Source organism: Ostrea edulis, chromosome 3 (assembly GCF_947568905.1).
Source record: "Ostrea edulis chromosome 3, xbOstEdul1.1, whole genome shotgun sequence".
In the NCBI taxonomy this organism is placed as follows: domain Eukaryota; kingdom Metazoa; phylum Mollusca; class Bivalvia; order Ostreida; family Ostreidae; genus Ostrea; species Ostrea edulis.
In genome coordinates, this window is record NC_079166.1 from 5,639,676 (window position 1) to 5,655,938 (window position 16,263).

Consider the following 16,263-nt stretch of genomic DNA (forward strand, 5'->3'; position numbering starts at 1 on the left):
TATTTTTCCCATGTTTAATAACCATCCCCCAAATATAACATTTAAAACGAGTTAGTGAACCTAAAGATAGGCCTACAGGATTTCGCAGACGATTGAAGTTCTTGTTACAAGACGAGCCTATTTAGATCTATAACTAAGCCGTGCAGATAAATATAAATATGAAATTAATGTTGTATGTTCGTAGATAATATCAAAATACTTACCTACAACGTAATGTTTATGATACAAAAAAATCTTATTGAATATTACAGACATATTATATATAAATTGTAGCTTATTAAAGAGTTATATATAACTTATAGCTGCAAAACAGTAAGTCACAGTGGCGCAGTGGTTAACGAACTAGAACTACAAGCGAAGGGTCCGTAGTTCGAATCCCCTGACAACTGTATTTTTTTCCCCAATATATACGAGTAACCAGAAATGTATAAAGTTATTTAAGAAGCAAGAAATCAGTTTTGATTACCACGCAAAATAATCTGTATATTACGAAAAATATGATATTGTTTTCTGTGTATGAAATTGGTTAATTAGTTTTGATTAATGAATTCAAAAGCAGTGGTAGATTTGTTTGGGGATTGCAATCCCCACCCCACCGGTAAAAATTCTTCACCCCCACCTTTTTTACGCGTGATAACCCCTTTCCCTCATTAGTACACAGTACAGTAAATTAAGCTGTACATTTCAGTATGTATATCCGATATAATGTTAAACGCTGAGCTTAATTATAAGTAATCATTATAACCTTTTATTACGAAGATGTGTAGAAATGCGTGTAATGTAAAGACAGCTGCTGAACGATATTATAAACCGCGTAAACCATAAAATATAGATAAAGTTGAATATTCGTTTATTTTAGAATGCCTGGAACAGGACCTAAGTATTTTCCATGTGTTTTATGCAACAAAAGAACAAAGCCACGAGAAAGAAGGAAAATAACTAAACCTGAAATTCGCTTTCTACAAAAACACTTTTTTGTCTCTGTCAAACATGAACATGACACATTGTGCAATGCATGTAGACACAAATACTACGCTTCGGACAGAAAATCTACAAATTCTAAATCGGAAATAGGAGCTGACGACAACTACTGCCCAACACCGAAACGTCCTAGATCTAGTAATGTACTCACAAGTCCCCCATCTGTCTCGTTGTGTATTCCATCTACATCAAAGAGCCACTCGCATTGCTTTTTGTGTAAGCGCCCGGGACCAAAAATGGTCGTGGTCCCACCAAATGCAAGATTTCGGGTATTTTTGAACTGTGAAATTATAATACCAGCTGGCAGTAGATGTTGTCCAAACCATTTGGATGATGGTCAATTCAAGACAGATGTATGGTCAAAAATAAAAGCAAACAAGACCTCATGGCTAAACAGGTCTACTATTTTGGATCTCCTAAAACGTTTGAGGACTGTCGCCTTGCATAATAGTTCCAGGATTGATTTTGATTTGGCTAATCTCACTGAAAGTGACTATTTGAACTTAACAGGTATATGCAAAGATGCATTTAGTGAACTGTGCGCATCACCCAAAGATGTCCGGAACACACCAGTTCGCAGTACCCGCACCTCACTTGGAATTTTTTTAATCAAACTGAAATATGGACTGTCAAACAAAATGTTGTCTACCATTTTCAATATCTCAAAATCGAGTTTGCGCCGAGCCATAGCTTCTGTAAGACAATCTCTTGTGTGTTCATTTGTTCCACAAAACCTGGGTCTCCAACACATCTCCCGTGAAGAGGTTATTGGTAAGCACACTAGATCCCTGGCACATACCTTGTTTGGTTCCTCTCGTAATACCGAAGCAGTCTTGGTGTTAGATGGAACTTATATCTACATCCAAAAGAGTAACAACTTCCAATTCCAAAGACGTTCATATAGCTTACATAAAGGGAGACCGTTGGTTAAGGCTATGGTTGTAGTCACAACAACTGGATATTTTCTAACTACAATTGGACCATACCTGGCAGACGGCAAGAATAATGATGCTGCGATTCTTACCCATATGTTCAAAACAAATGTACACGACATAAAAAACTGGGTGCGTGAAGAGGATATATTTGTTCTTGACCGTGGTTTCCGTGATGCAATAAGTCTCCTGGAAGACTTGGGAATTAGAGCTGAAATTCCTTGTTTTATGAAACGTGGAGAGAAACAGCTATCAACAGAGGATGCTAATTTAAGTCGCCTGGTAACAAAGGTAAACACACACGCACACAGACACTCACACACAGACGCGCGCGCACACACACACACTATATGTTGAATATATAATAAAAATTTTAAAAGCAAGAGCTTCTTCTGTGTTACCTCTATAATACGTTTGTAATCAATTTTCAATTTCTATTGAAGGTCAGGTGGATAGTAGAATCAGCTAACGCGAGAATTAAAAGGTGGAAATATTTCGACAAAGTACTGCCAACGAACCAGGTGCCTTATATTGGGGATTTAATCAGAATTGTTTGTGCCATCTCCAACAAATTCCTTCCACCATTGTCAGGAGGTAAGTTGTGCATGCAGAATAGCAACCCTTGGTCAAAATTCCTTTCTTAATTAATATCAATATAAAGGAAACATTACTACATATAACTACCGATAGTAACTCAAGATGAATGAGTGCGACGACTTTGAGTACTTAAAAAAAATCATACGACCTATAATATTTGATACTGTTTACATTTTGCCTACACAAGAAAGTACAGGTAAATAGTTTTTTGTGGAATAATTATCGAAATTACCAATTCTGAATTTTTTCTCTCCATCAGATCGAGAGGATGATGTTGCTATTGCATCCAAGATGTTGTACCTTAGTCGCCAGTTAAATACCCTGAAGGAGCGAGTTGAAACAGAAAATCTTGACATGAGAAAGTCCACTATTTGGAAGGAAGCGACCACAGTTGTGGATTTCCCCAGACTCTCTGAAGAACGGCTTCGAGAGCTGACTTGCGGCACGTATCAGTTGAGGCTATCTAAGAGTTACATACAAGAACATTTAGATGGTAACCACGATATCTTTGTTCACCAAGAAGATCCGCATCTACTTAAAGTCAAACTACAAAGTAGGCACGTTTCAGCGAAATCCCATCTTTTGTGGATTTCTTATACCGAGGCAGATATTACAGCATGGTACTGTAGGTGCAAAACTGGCGCGAGGGTAGTTGGGGTGTGTGCCCACATTGCCGCCATACTGTGGTATCTTGGATACGGCAGATTCATGTACAGTGCCGATGAGCGAGTCGATGTACGTGATTGGTCATCGTTTGTTGAAGACGCCGCTAACGTTCCAGAAGAAATATACCAATCCGACAGCGACGAGAGTATTGTCGAGGAATAGCTTACAATTTAATTACTGGACACATTATGCTATTTTATTTTTACACATGTTTGAAAGAATTTGTTCCTACCTACTGTACACTATAGAAGTATTTTAAAAGCATTTTAGTTGAACATATATTAGAAATACGAGGGTTGTCCCAAAATTCCGTGGACTGGACTTCTAACTTTTAAGGTATTGATTTAATTTCATAAAACCTGTTATATATTATCAATTATACCATTGTTGACCAATACCGAAAATTTGCACTTTTATTTACCTTTTTGAGAAAATTAATTATTTACGATAAAGTTGTACTCAGCGACGCAACCTGCGACGTCAACATTTTCTCGCGGTGTTCGCGCGTATGATCGAGGAAATCCTTCGAACATAAAATCCTTCTTTGATTTTCTTCATTTTTAAAACCCAAAGTACCCAACGTGCACATACTATATGCATTCATGAATTATCCGATAGACTGCAGTGAACAGACGATTTACTGATTCCCAAAATTTCTTCGATCTCTCGTGCGGTCCGACGTCTTTTTTCCCCGAATAGCGTCATCATTTCGCCGGATATTTGCATCTAACTGTCGCACGATATATCATAATTCATTTAAATATTCCGTCATACTGATAAACATTTTCCAGGTATATAAATGAATATCTAAACAAAATTCCTCTATAAAAATATACTGTCAGAAATAAAATGAACAAAGTGTGGGTTTTTTTCTCCAGCGATTGTAATTTCTTTTCGATTATATTAACCCTCCCCCCTCTTTTTTTTACCCTGCGCCGCTTTATGGTTCCCTATAATGAAAAACCTGAATTTTTCTTATTCAATGTCAATTACAAATGTAATATTAATTTTGTTTTTACATATTTTTTATTTAAAACTGTTTGCTCTTCATGTTGTAAAAGTTTAATTTCTCAGTGACGTTAGATTATTGAAAAACGCCGCTTGTCCACGGGATTTTGAGACAACCCTCGTACATGTTTTAATGACGTTAACGTCTGCCGACACAACGTTATACAAAGACAACTTTCCAAGTAACCCTTTCCATCAAAGTAAACAATATCATGCTATATTTTATTTTTTCATGAAGTACATTGTCATAAGATTATATTTGGACAATTTCATTAAATTCAAAGAATGGGCCGATTTTGACCTTTCGTGGCTCTAGCTCTTTGAAAATAAATGTTTGTCATGCAAGGTGAAGATAACGAACAGTGATCAATTTCATACCTCCTACAAGCAATACAAAATATATAGTTGGGCAAACACGGACCCATGGACACACCAGAGGTGGGATCAGGTGCCTAGGAGGAGTAAGCATCACCCGTTGACCGGTCACACCCGCCGTGAGCCCCATATCCTGATCAGGTAAACGGAGTTATCCGCAGTCAAATCAGTGTGCCAAGAACGGCTTAACAATCGGTATGAAACACGTCAGACAGCATTTGACCCAATGCCAGGTTGTATTGACGAACTAGATCGTTATGACGACCATAGAATTTGCGAAATGCTGACTTCAATCGAGACTGTTGGAATCCCCGTACCACCAACTTGTTTGTCAGTAGCTTACCCCGATTTAAAAACTGACTATACCCAGAAAAAGCTTTTGCATATCGAATGAGTTGAGATATATAAACACCATATGCAGGTGATAATGGAATATTGCTACATAAATGTGGGAAGTTGACGATGGAGAAGCTGAAATTATCCCGTTTATTCATACAGTTGAGTTGTCAGTTTGCCGTTAATGTCTACTTTCAATAAAATATCTAAGTATGAAGCAGAAGTGGACGACTCTGTGGTATCCTTTATTTCGAGCTCACAGGGATATATCAAATCGACATATGAATGAAAGCTATCATTGTCAATAGACAAAACGTCATCGATACACGTATTCAAATTCTAGTCGATATGGTAGTTTTCAGCCTCCTGTGGTGTCTTACAAACTGACGTGTAATCAATTTTATTATTTTGTTTAAGGTAATATTATTACAATTATTAAGGTATCGATTAACTTCGACACCCGTCGCACCTGGACAGGAGTCGATTTTGTGAATTACTGTCGGTCTGTTTTACATTTCTATAAACAAATCGTTCAATCTTCTCCTGCAGAATCGCGACATGACTGAAATTGACACGTTCATTTGGAGTTGACGTTCTTGGGATGTTGTTGCAGATGTCAATTTATCTAAATTTCATTTCGAAAAATACACGAAGACATTGACTACCACGATTTATGCTAGCATACTTCATGAGCACATTCCGTTGAGACCCCCCCCCCCCCCTCCCCGGACCATTGTTTGAAGTAATACTGGATTTAATACTATCTGAGGATGTTTGTATATCAATAATAATTTACCATTGCCCTGTTGTCCTTTTAATGTATAACCTCACGTAAAAACTTTGACCAACTATTATGGTCGAACTCTAACCCTGGGAGTCTTCATTTGAACATATTGAATTTGCAGCATCTGTTGACGATCACAATATGAACATACCACAGGCACTCCACGTTTTAGATATCTACATTTAAAAAAAAACATATCTTCCTGTTAACATAATACTCACGTGAATAGTATGTTTACAGGAAGACATTTTTTTTAATTATAGATATTTAAAACCGCAGTCAAAATCAGTGTGCCAAGAACGGCTTAACTATCGGTATGAAAAACATCAGACAGCATTTGACCCAATGATAGGTTGTATTGACGAACTAGATCGTTATAACGACCATAGAATCTGATTCCACAACAGGAATATTTCAACCATTGTGAATGGGACAGAATATCAGGCCATGAGAAGGTACCGATAATCACTGGATTTCTTTAGCTAACTTGAGCCAAAAGCTCAATAATATGAGTGTTGATAATCAATACTTTCCTTTGTTGCAAACTTTTCACATTTTCATCATCTTCAGAACCATCTGACTAATTTCAACCAAACTTGGCATGAAACATCCATGCGTGCAAGGGACTCAAGGTTGTTCGAATGAGGGACAATGTTTTCTGCAAGGGGAAATACTTATAGCGAAATAGTAGATATACACTGACAAATTCTAAAATGTCTTCTTCTCTAGAACCAGAACGCTAATTTCAATCAAACTTGGTACAGATTTTCCCTGGGTGAAGGGAATTCAAGTTTGTTCAATGAAGCGCTATGTTCCGTTCAAAAGGGAGATAATAAAAAAATGCAAGAATAGGGTTGAATCATTAATTTTTTTTCTTCTCAAAAACCACTTGGCCAGAAAATTTCAAATTAACATGGAAGATTCCTGACATTTTGCAGATTTGAGAAATCATGAACAATTTTTTAAAGAACTACTGAACCAGAAAATTTTACATTTAAGGTTGATCGATCCTCATATGACGTCATATGATTTTGCAAAAATCTTAATAAATTAAACTTTGTGCATGATAGAAATATATCTTTCTGAGGAATAGTATTAACTGGATATAATAAAAAATCTGGTAAACTATTCATACTGAAAAAGTTTATATTTTCCATAGATAATCAATTATTTATGATTTTAAAAATGTTGTCAAGGGCAATAACCCCTGTGCTGGAATTTCCTCAACTGGATGTCTATTATATACTATTCAAAATTTGATAAGGATCATAAATATTTTTATGTTTAAAAAATTAATAACTGCATAACTGGCAAATATTGTGTCCAAGTGAAATCAAAAACGTCTTCAACAAACTTGCACGTGCATTTCATGTCATGGGAAATGCATTTCTCGTCACAGTTTATGCTTTTGCTACCATTGGACGATTTTCACTCAGGCATCGGTGTCTGATTCTTTCTAAAATTTCGAACTCATTTGAGTGTTTACACTACGTTTATCAACACAATGACGACAGAACAACTGGGCAGATGTATTGGAATGCTTGACGCTGGCTATTCACAACGTGACGTTGCAAATGCGCTAAACGTCAGACAGAGCATTGTAAAGAGGGCCTGGAACCGACAGCAAACTTTTGGTACAGCAGCACACCGACATGGGAGTCGTCGTCAGAGGTCGACAACCCAACGCCAAGACCATTTTGTGGCTCTTCAAGCACGACGTAATCCCTTCTGGACAACAACCAGCCTACGTAACGACCTCCTCAACGCCTCGGGGGTGAATGTGTCCACTCAGACGATACGGAATCGGCCTTTAAAATGGTTAAGATCTCTCTAGCTGTTGCATCTTTGAAATATGTTACATTTGCTAATGGCCATACTATGAATTGTGTCGAATTGATGAATAAAGATAAACAAGGGTCTAGTGTAAAACTGATACGGTACCAATTTTGATGCACCAGATGTGCATTTCGACAAATCATGTCTCTTCAGTGATGTTCAGCCTAAATTTTTGAAATCCGAAATAACAATGAAGTTGTAGAGCTATTATAGGGAACAACAGTGTGCCAAAAAAGTGGAGTCAAATTCGTCTAAAGATAAGAGCTATGCGTGAGGGAGATAATCCTTAATTTTGAAATGAATTTCTAAATTGTAAAACAGCAATTAAATATACATCCGTATTTTCAAGCTAGTAACGAAGTACTTAGCTACTGGGCTGTAGAGACCCTCGGGGACTAACAGTCCACCAGCAGAGGCCTCGACTCAGGGGTCATAATGTAAAACTTATATGGTACCAATTTTGATGCACCAGATGCGCATTTCGACAAATAATGTCTCTTCAGTGATGCTCAACCGAAATATTTGAAATCCGAAATAACAATGAAGTTTTAGAGCTATTATAGCGAACAACAGTGTGCCAAAAAAGTGGAGTCAAATTCGTCAGTATTGCGTTTGAATATTAATGATATAGCGTGTTTACATGCATATCAAAGATAAGGCTGGATGGCGTTAGAAGGAAAATAAATGCATTATGATACCATGGGATTATTTGAAAGCTTTGGTCAAGGCTTTATCTAGAAATCACTGTCCAAATTTTGAAATATTCTTGGAAATACACCGAACTCGATAAAAAAAAAAACACATATAAAGAGGTTGCAGAAATAGGTCTTCTTTGACTTATTTCCAAGCGGATAATGCAGTTTGGGCAGTGAAAACTTGATTCCATGAAACTTATTCATCTCTATTACGACATGTTTTATTGGTTTATGTATAGCTGGCTGTGCGTCGTGTCATTTTATGATAATCTATTTGCGTCTTGTATAATCTCGTCAAATGACGTCATGTGACCCTTGAGATCTTAAGTAAACATGAAAAGTGAAAGTACAGGAGGCATACTATGTTGTTTTATTTGAAAAGTGTCTTTATTTTTGTAATATCAATAAATGAACTACACCCAACACAATTTTGTTCTGAATAACTCTTACATATGACCTTAAGTCATACGTGTTTACTGAAACCCATTTGGAAAGACATGGTAGACACTCTTGAAACATGGGTTATACAAACATAATAATACTTGAAACCTACTCACAGTGCACTCTCGCCTGGCCTTTGAATACAGGTAAACTGCCCTTGACGGCATAAATCATTAAACCCAGCTAATACGAAACTGCGCCAATCAAAATAAATGCTGGCAATCTTGATTAAAGGATGAAAAAATATGTAATTATGTTAGATAATGACTTTTATGTAACATGTTTTAAAATTGTGTATGTTCTATTTTGTACTATTTTGGACATGTAAAGTATGGTAAATAATATTTCTTGTATAACATGTAAATTTGCTTCTTTCATGTTTGTCGGATGAGCCCATCCCCCTCCTTTTTGGGATGCCTCGTATTAGTATGTTTTCTTATCAACGAAGTCTTGAGTGGACATTTCTGATCAGGCTAACTTATATCATGCAATGTTTTGTTTTAGTGCCCATTCCATGGTTAATCAATTTTAGCACACCTTTAGGTCGATTTGATCATTCGTCTTTGCTTGCTTGGAGTGGAAAGATCGTCCGATTTATTTTGTGTACACAAAATTAATTCGATGCCCACCATCCCTCCTCCACAATTTCCTGTGTATGCTACTTTGATGCTAATGTGTGTGTGCCTGATTTATTTGTAAAACTCATCTGATTCGATTGCAGGCAGCTCTATTTTGATATATCGTGTGTATTGTGAAGTAGGTCAGATTGCACAATCATTCAACAACTTTTAAAGTGATGATTTAACAAAGATGCTGATTGGATGAAAACTTTCGTTTGATTTTTAAGTTAAAAAAATCGGCCTGAGTTCATCTACACTAAGCACGTGGGACTACTTCTCTCTGTAATGCGGTTTCTCCGTTCTGATTTTAGCTCTAGAAAATATAGCACGGTAATTTCCATACAAGCACTGTAAACGAAATGTATTCGTTTGATGCTATCAAAAATAAACATCCAAATATATGAATAAGATACTAATTGATTTAAAGAAACAACACAAATAGACATAGTGATCAAGTGACAGAATAGTCAATTTGATGACGTAGGGCACTGACTGGTAGAAGTAGACAGATTGTAAACACGAGTTCTCAGTAGGTATCGTTTGCTTTAGGAGTTCGATCTAACATGACGCAGCAAGCAGCGATTTCTGATCATCGATATATTAATGAAATTCAACTGCGTTATATGGGGCTCAGTCAACGAGGGCAATTTAGATGAAAAGGTGTTGAGCTTTGTACTTGATATTGAAATAGAGCCTAGCTTTCTACCGTTCCTACGACACAACCAGTGTTCAACGTCTACTCGAACGCAATGCAGCATATATAATATATCCAGTCTTTATATCTAATTCAGCTTTTAACCATTCCACTTTTAATTTGGCGTATAATCCATTAATCCATTTAATGTTGCGAAACAACTTTCCCTTACCTGAACGCACACCTAGTTTTGTTGTTGTTTTAATTATTACGAATAGGTACTCCTACGAGCCTTTTCAAAAACGTTAATTCACACTTTTAGATGAGAGAAAATCTGTGTGTTTCTCTTTTAAAAACATATCACTATAAAACTTGTAATTCTTTATTTGATTCAAGTATCAAACGAAAAATTGGACGGAAAACCTTTCCATCAATGCGCGTAGTCATCCGTCCATTTTTTCCTTTGATACATGAATCAAATAAAAACTAAGTTGTTCTTATTATAACGTCATCGTGTTCAAAATAAATGACATCGTATCGATTCAATTAATATCCTTTTTTCACTGCCTTTATCAAATAACAAGCACAGGCTACTTGGCAGGTCATATGATGGCAGGTTCGGTTGAGCATAACTGAAGATATATTATTTGTCGAAATGCGCATCTGGTGCATCAAAATCGGTACCGTATAACTTTTACATTAAGGGACATAAATACGGAGGGTTTAAAATAAATCAAATAGAAACCACAAAAGATTTTTCATTTCTCGTGTGAATCATGTACTAAGTATGTTGTTAAATTTTTCTCTCCTCACTCGATTTGGTCCCTCACTTCGCTCGGTGCGACGTCTCTTGGTACCCGAGAAAGGTTTACTAACATATACACATGCTGCAAGAAATGTGAATTATAAAGTTTTAAAAGTGTTGTCTTATCAACGAAACAACTGCTAAACTCAAACATTAAACATTTCCTTAACATAAAAATCAAATAACAAATGTTTGTTTGATTTATAAAGCGTTGATACCTGTTTTACGCATTGCTATTTACGACTGTAAAAATGATCAATCATTAACATCATGTACACGTGCCAATATCAATATGACGAGGGTGATTTAGAACATATTCATATGGGGGCTGCGTCACACCAAAAAAGTAGGATTGCGACCCCAAAATGGGAAACATGACTTTTGGTAAGAGTCATTAAACAATAGGGGAAGTAACCCCCTCTACACCCGCCAATTCATTAATTGATAAACTCCGTATAGACCTTTCTATAATACATAACTTCAAAACATGAAGAGATATTTGATTCCTTTATTTTTACCAAACATTTTTTATTTACAATTGAAACCCAGAGAATGACGACCATTCCTTGTATGCATATTTCGCCTCCCCACTATTGGCCCTTATCCAGACCTTGTCCTTTTTCTTCATTCTAATTACTGCTGTTGTTGAGGAAGCCTCATATTGGGCACTGCCAGCTTTACCGTCAACATAATTGTAACCTACTATATTTCCATTGATGACAATTTGTGTGTTAAAATATGACCCCATCTTCGTCAAAATAGTCCATGTGAAGGAGTAGATACCATCTGTTGGTGCTGTGAATATTCCTGTGTTACCGTTATAGGCGGATCCAGAGTTTAGAGTTACTTTCCCAAACACAACTACAGCATAGCTACCGAGATTTTGAAGAGTGGACGAAGTTCGAGCATGGAAAGCAATGACCCCTGTTTATAAACATATTTTAACTGAATAAATCACTAAGTTATGAAATTACATAGAATGGCTCAAAGGAAAATTATTCATTATGAATTAAATTAGAAATGCATTTTTAATTGCTTTCTTGCAAATTTCAGTCCGGAATTCAAACAAATCCATACAGAAATAAGAAATAAAGATATATGCAAATGTATTTGTTATACTAAGAATAAGCATATGTATACCATGATATCTCCCTTTGCAATTTTTCCTTTCGTATCCTATTCCTCGACAAACGGTGTTGTACTTGTTGTATTTACTGATGAAGTCCTGTGTGGTTTCGTTTGCGTACAGTTCAGTCAACATAGCCATTAAGACTAATGTCACCCTAAGCATACGCATTGGAACCCTGTACAGAGAGTTGAAACATAAGATATATTCTTTTCATGACATATTGACTTATTTCAATCAATGACGCATGCAGTAAAATATCCAGGTACTATATTCTGATATATACATGATATATGATATAATGCTTCAAAAGAGAAATTGATTTTGTATACAAAGGCAAATAAACATTAAATGGTGAGAAAATGTAAATGTAAATTATATCGTGCTATCAAATTAGATATACAATCATCTAATATGATTTTGACACAAACTGACTTGTACGGTAGAGAAAGGGCTTTGACACAATCTCTACTTATAGGAAGGCAATGATAGGGAATCTCATGTCTCTCAAAGTGGGAGTTGGATATTCCAGAAGATCTTACAACACAGATTACGTATAGACCATTGCATTTGCAATATTTAGATTGTATAAAATGGTACATTGATAACATATGTAAGCGTTTGGAATTGTAATGGATATACCCATGGATTGAAATATTCATGAAGGACAACAATAAAGAACAAGGTACGATTACGACTGTATTCCACCCTAAAATTCTCACATTCGTGTTTGTTTCCCTTATTAGTAGATGTACAAGGACAGATGAGTGTTAAAATTTAAAATGCACTCGTATTTTGTGCATGAGAAAATGAAGATAACGAACAATATTCAACAAAAAAGTTATGATTATGAATAATCATCAATCTCATAAATCCTATAAAATACAGAATTAAGAATTCAGCACATGCAGATCCTTTAATACACGAGAGATGTAAATCCCATAAAGCATATAAGATTGATAGTGATAAAATACAGGTCCGCTGGAATACACTTAAGGTGTTATAAGGCTCCTAGGAGGAGTAAACGTACCCGTTGACCAGTCACACATCACATGTACACTTGATATTTTTTGTAAGAATAGACCATGGTGGAAAAATTACCGGATCCTTCTTTGTGAAGTCTTGGGATCAGGTACGGTAATGGTAACTTAAATTCATTCGTTTCATTGACTAGGATATTAAAAGTGTTTCAAGCTGAAGCTGAGGCGTGAATTTAAATAATTTTGTCTTACGAATTTTCAGTATCTGTAAGTTATCAAATATAGCATCAAAGCCATGTTCTTCTAGAATATAGTTGTAATACAAGAAAAAAAATGTTAAAAAATTTGTAAACTGGGACTTTGAATTCCTGCTTAGAAAACACAAAGGGGTGAAGGATACACAATTTCGTTTTGAAAGCGAAGTGACGATTTAAGATCAATGGAAATTGAGTTTTTGTTATATAAATAATGAAATATTGTCATTGTATTTTAGGACAAAAGTTTAAGGTGCCACGTTATTTTTCTATTTTATTATGTTTGTATTCATCAAGATTTATAGAAAATTGGGAGATCTCAATGCCATTCTTGTTTAGGTTGTCTGAGTTGTAATTTTGATAAACTTCTTCTAAAATTGGAGAGCATAATGAAATATTATTTTCAAATAATATGTTTTATGTGATCATTTTTAACACTTGACTAAATTGTCTAGTCATGACTATATGTTGTACTTACATGTATCATGTTATGTAGTCTGTGTTATGTAGTCATCTTCTTTAGTTTCTTGATCACAAGTGAAGGACATGTATCTATTTTACATGTTATGTCATCAGTAATCACAACCAATCATTTTAACTGATTCGGAGATGTATTTTTATCCACCCTGATCAGCAGCCAATGAAATAATGATTAAGTGTCATGTGATCATGTCTTTGTTTGTAGCTGTCCAAGTAAAAGGAAGCATTAATTTATATGTGATTATATAGGAACATTTCCCTCCACCACCCCAATCTTACCACCTTAACTCAAATGTAATGTGTGCCATTTCATTTCACTCTTTATCAGATTTTACAGATTGTTTTGTACCTGCTGCTATATTTGTGTTGTGTGGCAAAATTTTAAGGTGCCCACCTTATTTTTCTATTTTATTATGTTCGTATTTATCAAGATTTATAAAAAAAATAGTGATATCCCAATGTCATTCTTGTTGAGGTTGTCTGAGTTGTAGTTTTGATACTCGGGGCTCTCCCTATTATAAGGGTTGTAAATAAGTTGTCAACTTCTTCAATTGTCATTAATAAATGACAATTTTCAACCAACAATATGTATTCTATTGTTAATTGCCAAGAAAAATAACAAAGCTGTGAGACATGAGAAAACCGGTTTCTTCGAATAGTATTTTATATTCTTATCAAAATGGAGAGTATAAAGATATTTTATACATAATTGTAATAGAAATATTTTACGCAGATTATATTTTGTATTTACTTAAAATTCAGCTCCCAAAACTGTAAACACGTTTGTTTATATTTAGAATGAAGCAAATGTACTCAAATTTGATATGTTCGCCAATAACCAGGAACATACGTAGATGAGAACATAAATTTTTCTAAAAAGTAAACATCCAAACAGGAAATCAAAGGTATTCAACATTTCGACATAAGGTAATGGTTTGGGCAAAACTGCTTTTCTTCCTAACTAATATTTTTCATTCAAATATATCGGTATCTCTTTTCTCCGTTTGATATCCGGAAAGCTCCTCAAATTTACCTTATAGTAACATGTGCCTGTTTATGAAAAATACCCATGTTAACGCAGAAAAGTGATCTCGTTCGACATACTAAATATCAAAACTGCGATTGAATCGGAAACGAAATAATCAATGGTCACGATAGTCCGTGTTGATATCAAATTTAGCTATACGCAACATATCTAACGTCATATTGAAAGATTTTTCCAAATCAATTCAGGAGATAACAACTCATTGCAGTAGCTAAGTACTTCGTTACTAGCTTGAAAATACGGATGTATATTTAATGGCTGTTATAAAATTTAGAATTTCATTTCAAAATTAAGGATTATCTCCCTCATGCATAGCTCTTATCCTTGGACGAATTTGGCTCCACTTGTTTGGCACGCTGTTTTTGGCTATATTTAGATCTAAAACTTCATAGTTATTTCGAATTTCAAACATTTCGGTTGAGCATCACTGAAGAGACATTATTTGTCGAAATGCGCATCTGGTGCATCAAAATTGGTACCGTATAAGTTTTACATTTCCACTACAGAGAATATTTGTTTTTCTAGTTTTGCAAGCATATCGACAGTCTTGGACCAAAATAATATTTTATGAAATAGTGATGCTTACCAACAGTGGTCATTATCATGAAAGGTGAGATAACAAACAGTGATCAATCTCATAATACAAAACGTGAAGTAGGGCAAACACAAATATTTTGACATAACGGGCAAAGGGACAGAAACCTACGAAAGGTAAACATCGCTTTTTGAACGGTCACTCTGTCAGTCCTATTATTTGATCCGGCAAACGGACATATCCGAAGCCAAAATTAGTATCTAAAAAACAACTGGTATGACAAAATCAGACAGTATTCGATTGAATGACAGGCTGCATTTGGAAATTGTTTTGTACATCAGTAGTTGTGTTTAAGTATTAAATAAATGTACACCAAAATGAAAATTTAAAACATGAAGTTTACAGTTATAATATTTTTTCTAATAAAAGGATATTGATCAGGCAAATATCTCATATGTATGACATACTGGCAGTTTACGTAATGTATCATCATGAAAAACAAAACCTGGGTAATCCACATCTGTAATTCTACCTACATAACTGTTGATGAAATTCAAAGAAACGGCATGTTAAAGGAATGACATGTACTTCTTACCCACCAATTGCAAAAAGGGTGATCATCAATATAGTTTGAATCTCGTCGCATTTAATTGCTCAACAAAATGATTTACTACGGGTAATATTTGAAATTCAGTACCATATCGTGGAGGTAGGAAACGACCAAAGAAAATAGCGTTTGCAATACTTACATGTTGAACAGTGATATTCCTGCCTATTGTCTTACACTATATACTGTAGCTATATACAGGAGATGACTGTATGCTGTTTGACATGACATTTAGTAACCCTGTTATATATTACTGAAGATCCATTAAAATGTAACAGTAGTAAAGTGATTGGTAATTGAATCCCACATACAACATACATGCTGTGTTGATGATAACACGCAAACAGGAAATTAAACGGGTAGATGTAAATATAAAGTACAGCTTCAGTTTTTTCTTCTCTTCTTTTCTCCATCACTATGTGCTGCTGTCTAAACTGCCATATTTCGGGGATCTTATTGCAGAGGAGTTCCATCGTGAGGTACTTGTACAGTATGTGTAAAGATATATTGTTTTATATTTATAAGT

At 35.2% G+C, this 16,263-nt stretch overlaps 2 protein-coding genes across 2 annotated transcripts; one reads left to right on the top strand and one right to left on the bottom strand.

Moving 5' to 3' along the window:
- The first annotated feature begins 860 nt into the window (after window positions 1-860).
- LOC125654892 (uncharacterized) lies at window positions 861-3,338 on the top strand. The gene is made up of 3 exons (XM_056158993.1): window positions 861-2,204; window positions 2,357-2,507; window positions 2,770-3,338. Exons 1-3 carry the CDS (start codon window positions 861-863, stop codon window positions 3,336-3,338), a joined length of 2,064 nt encoding a protein of 687 aa, XP_056014968.1.
- Window positions 3,339-11,204: 7,866 nt separating this feature from the next.
- LOC125673320 (heavy metal-binding protein HIP-like) lies at window positions 11,205-15,958 on the bottom strand. The gene is made up of 3 exons (XM_048909860.2): window positions 15,880-15,958; window positions 11,851-12,014; window positions 11,205-11,634 (listed from the first exon to the last, which is right to left on the bottom strand). Coding segments are annotated over exons 1-3 (558 nt in total). The 5' UTR covers window positions 15,882-15,958; the 3' UTR covers window positions 11,205-11,242.
- Window positions 15,959-16,263: the final 305 nt, after the last annotated feature.

Bases quoted from the DNA above. Each gene is read 5' to 3' on its own strand.
- LOC125654892 (XM_056158993.1), top strand. From the start codon at position 861: ATGCCTGGAACAGGACCTAAGTATTTTCCATGTGTTTTATGCAACAAA. The intron at 2,205-2,356 runs GTAAACACACAC...TTTCTATTGAAG, and splicing joins TAAGTCGCCTGGTAACAAAG to GTCAGGTGGATAGTAGAATC. The intron at 2,508-2,769 runs GTAAGTTGTGCA...TCTCTCCATCAG, and splicing joins CCTTCCACCATTGTCAGGAG to ATCGAGAGGATGATGTTGCT.
- LOC125673320 (XM_048909860.2), bottom strand. The intron at 11,635-11,850 runs GTATACATATGC...GTTTATAAACAG, and splicing joins TTGCAAAGGGAGATATCATG to GGGTCATTGCTTTCCATGCT.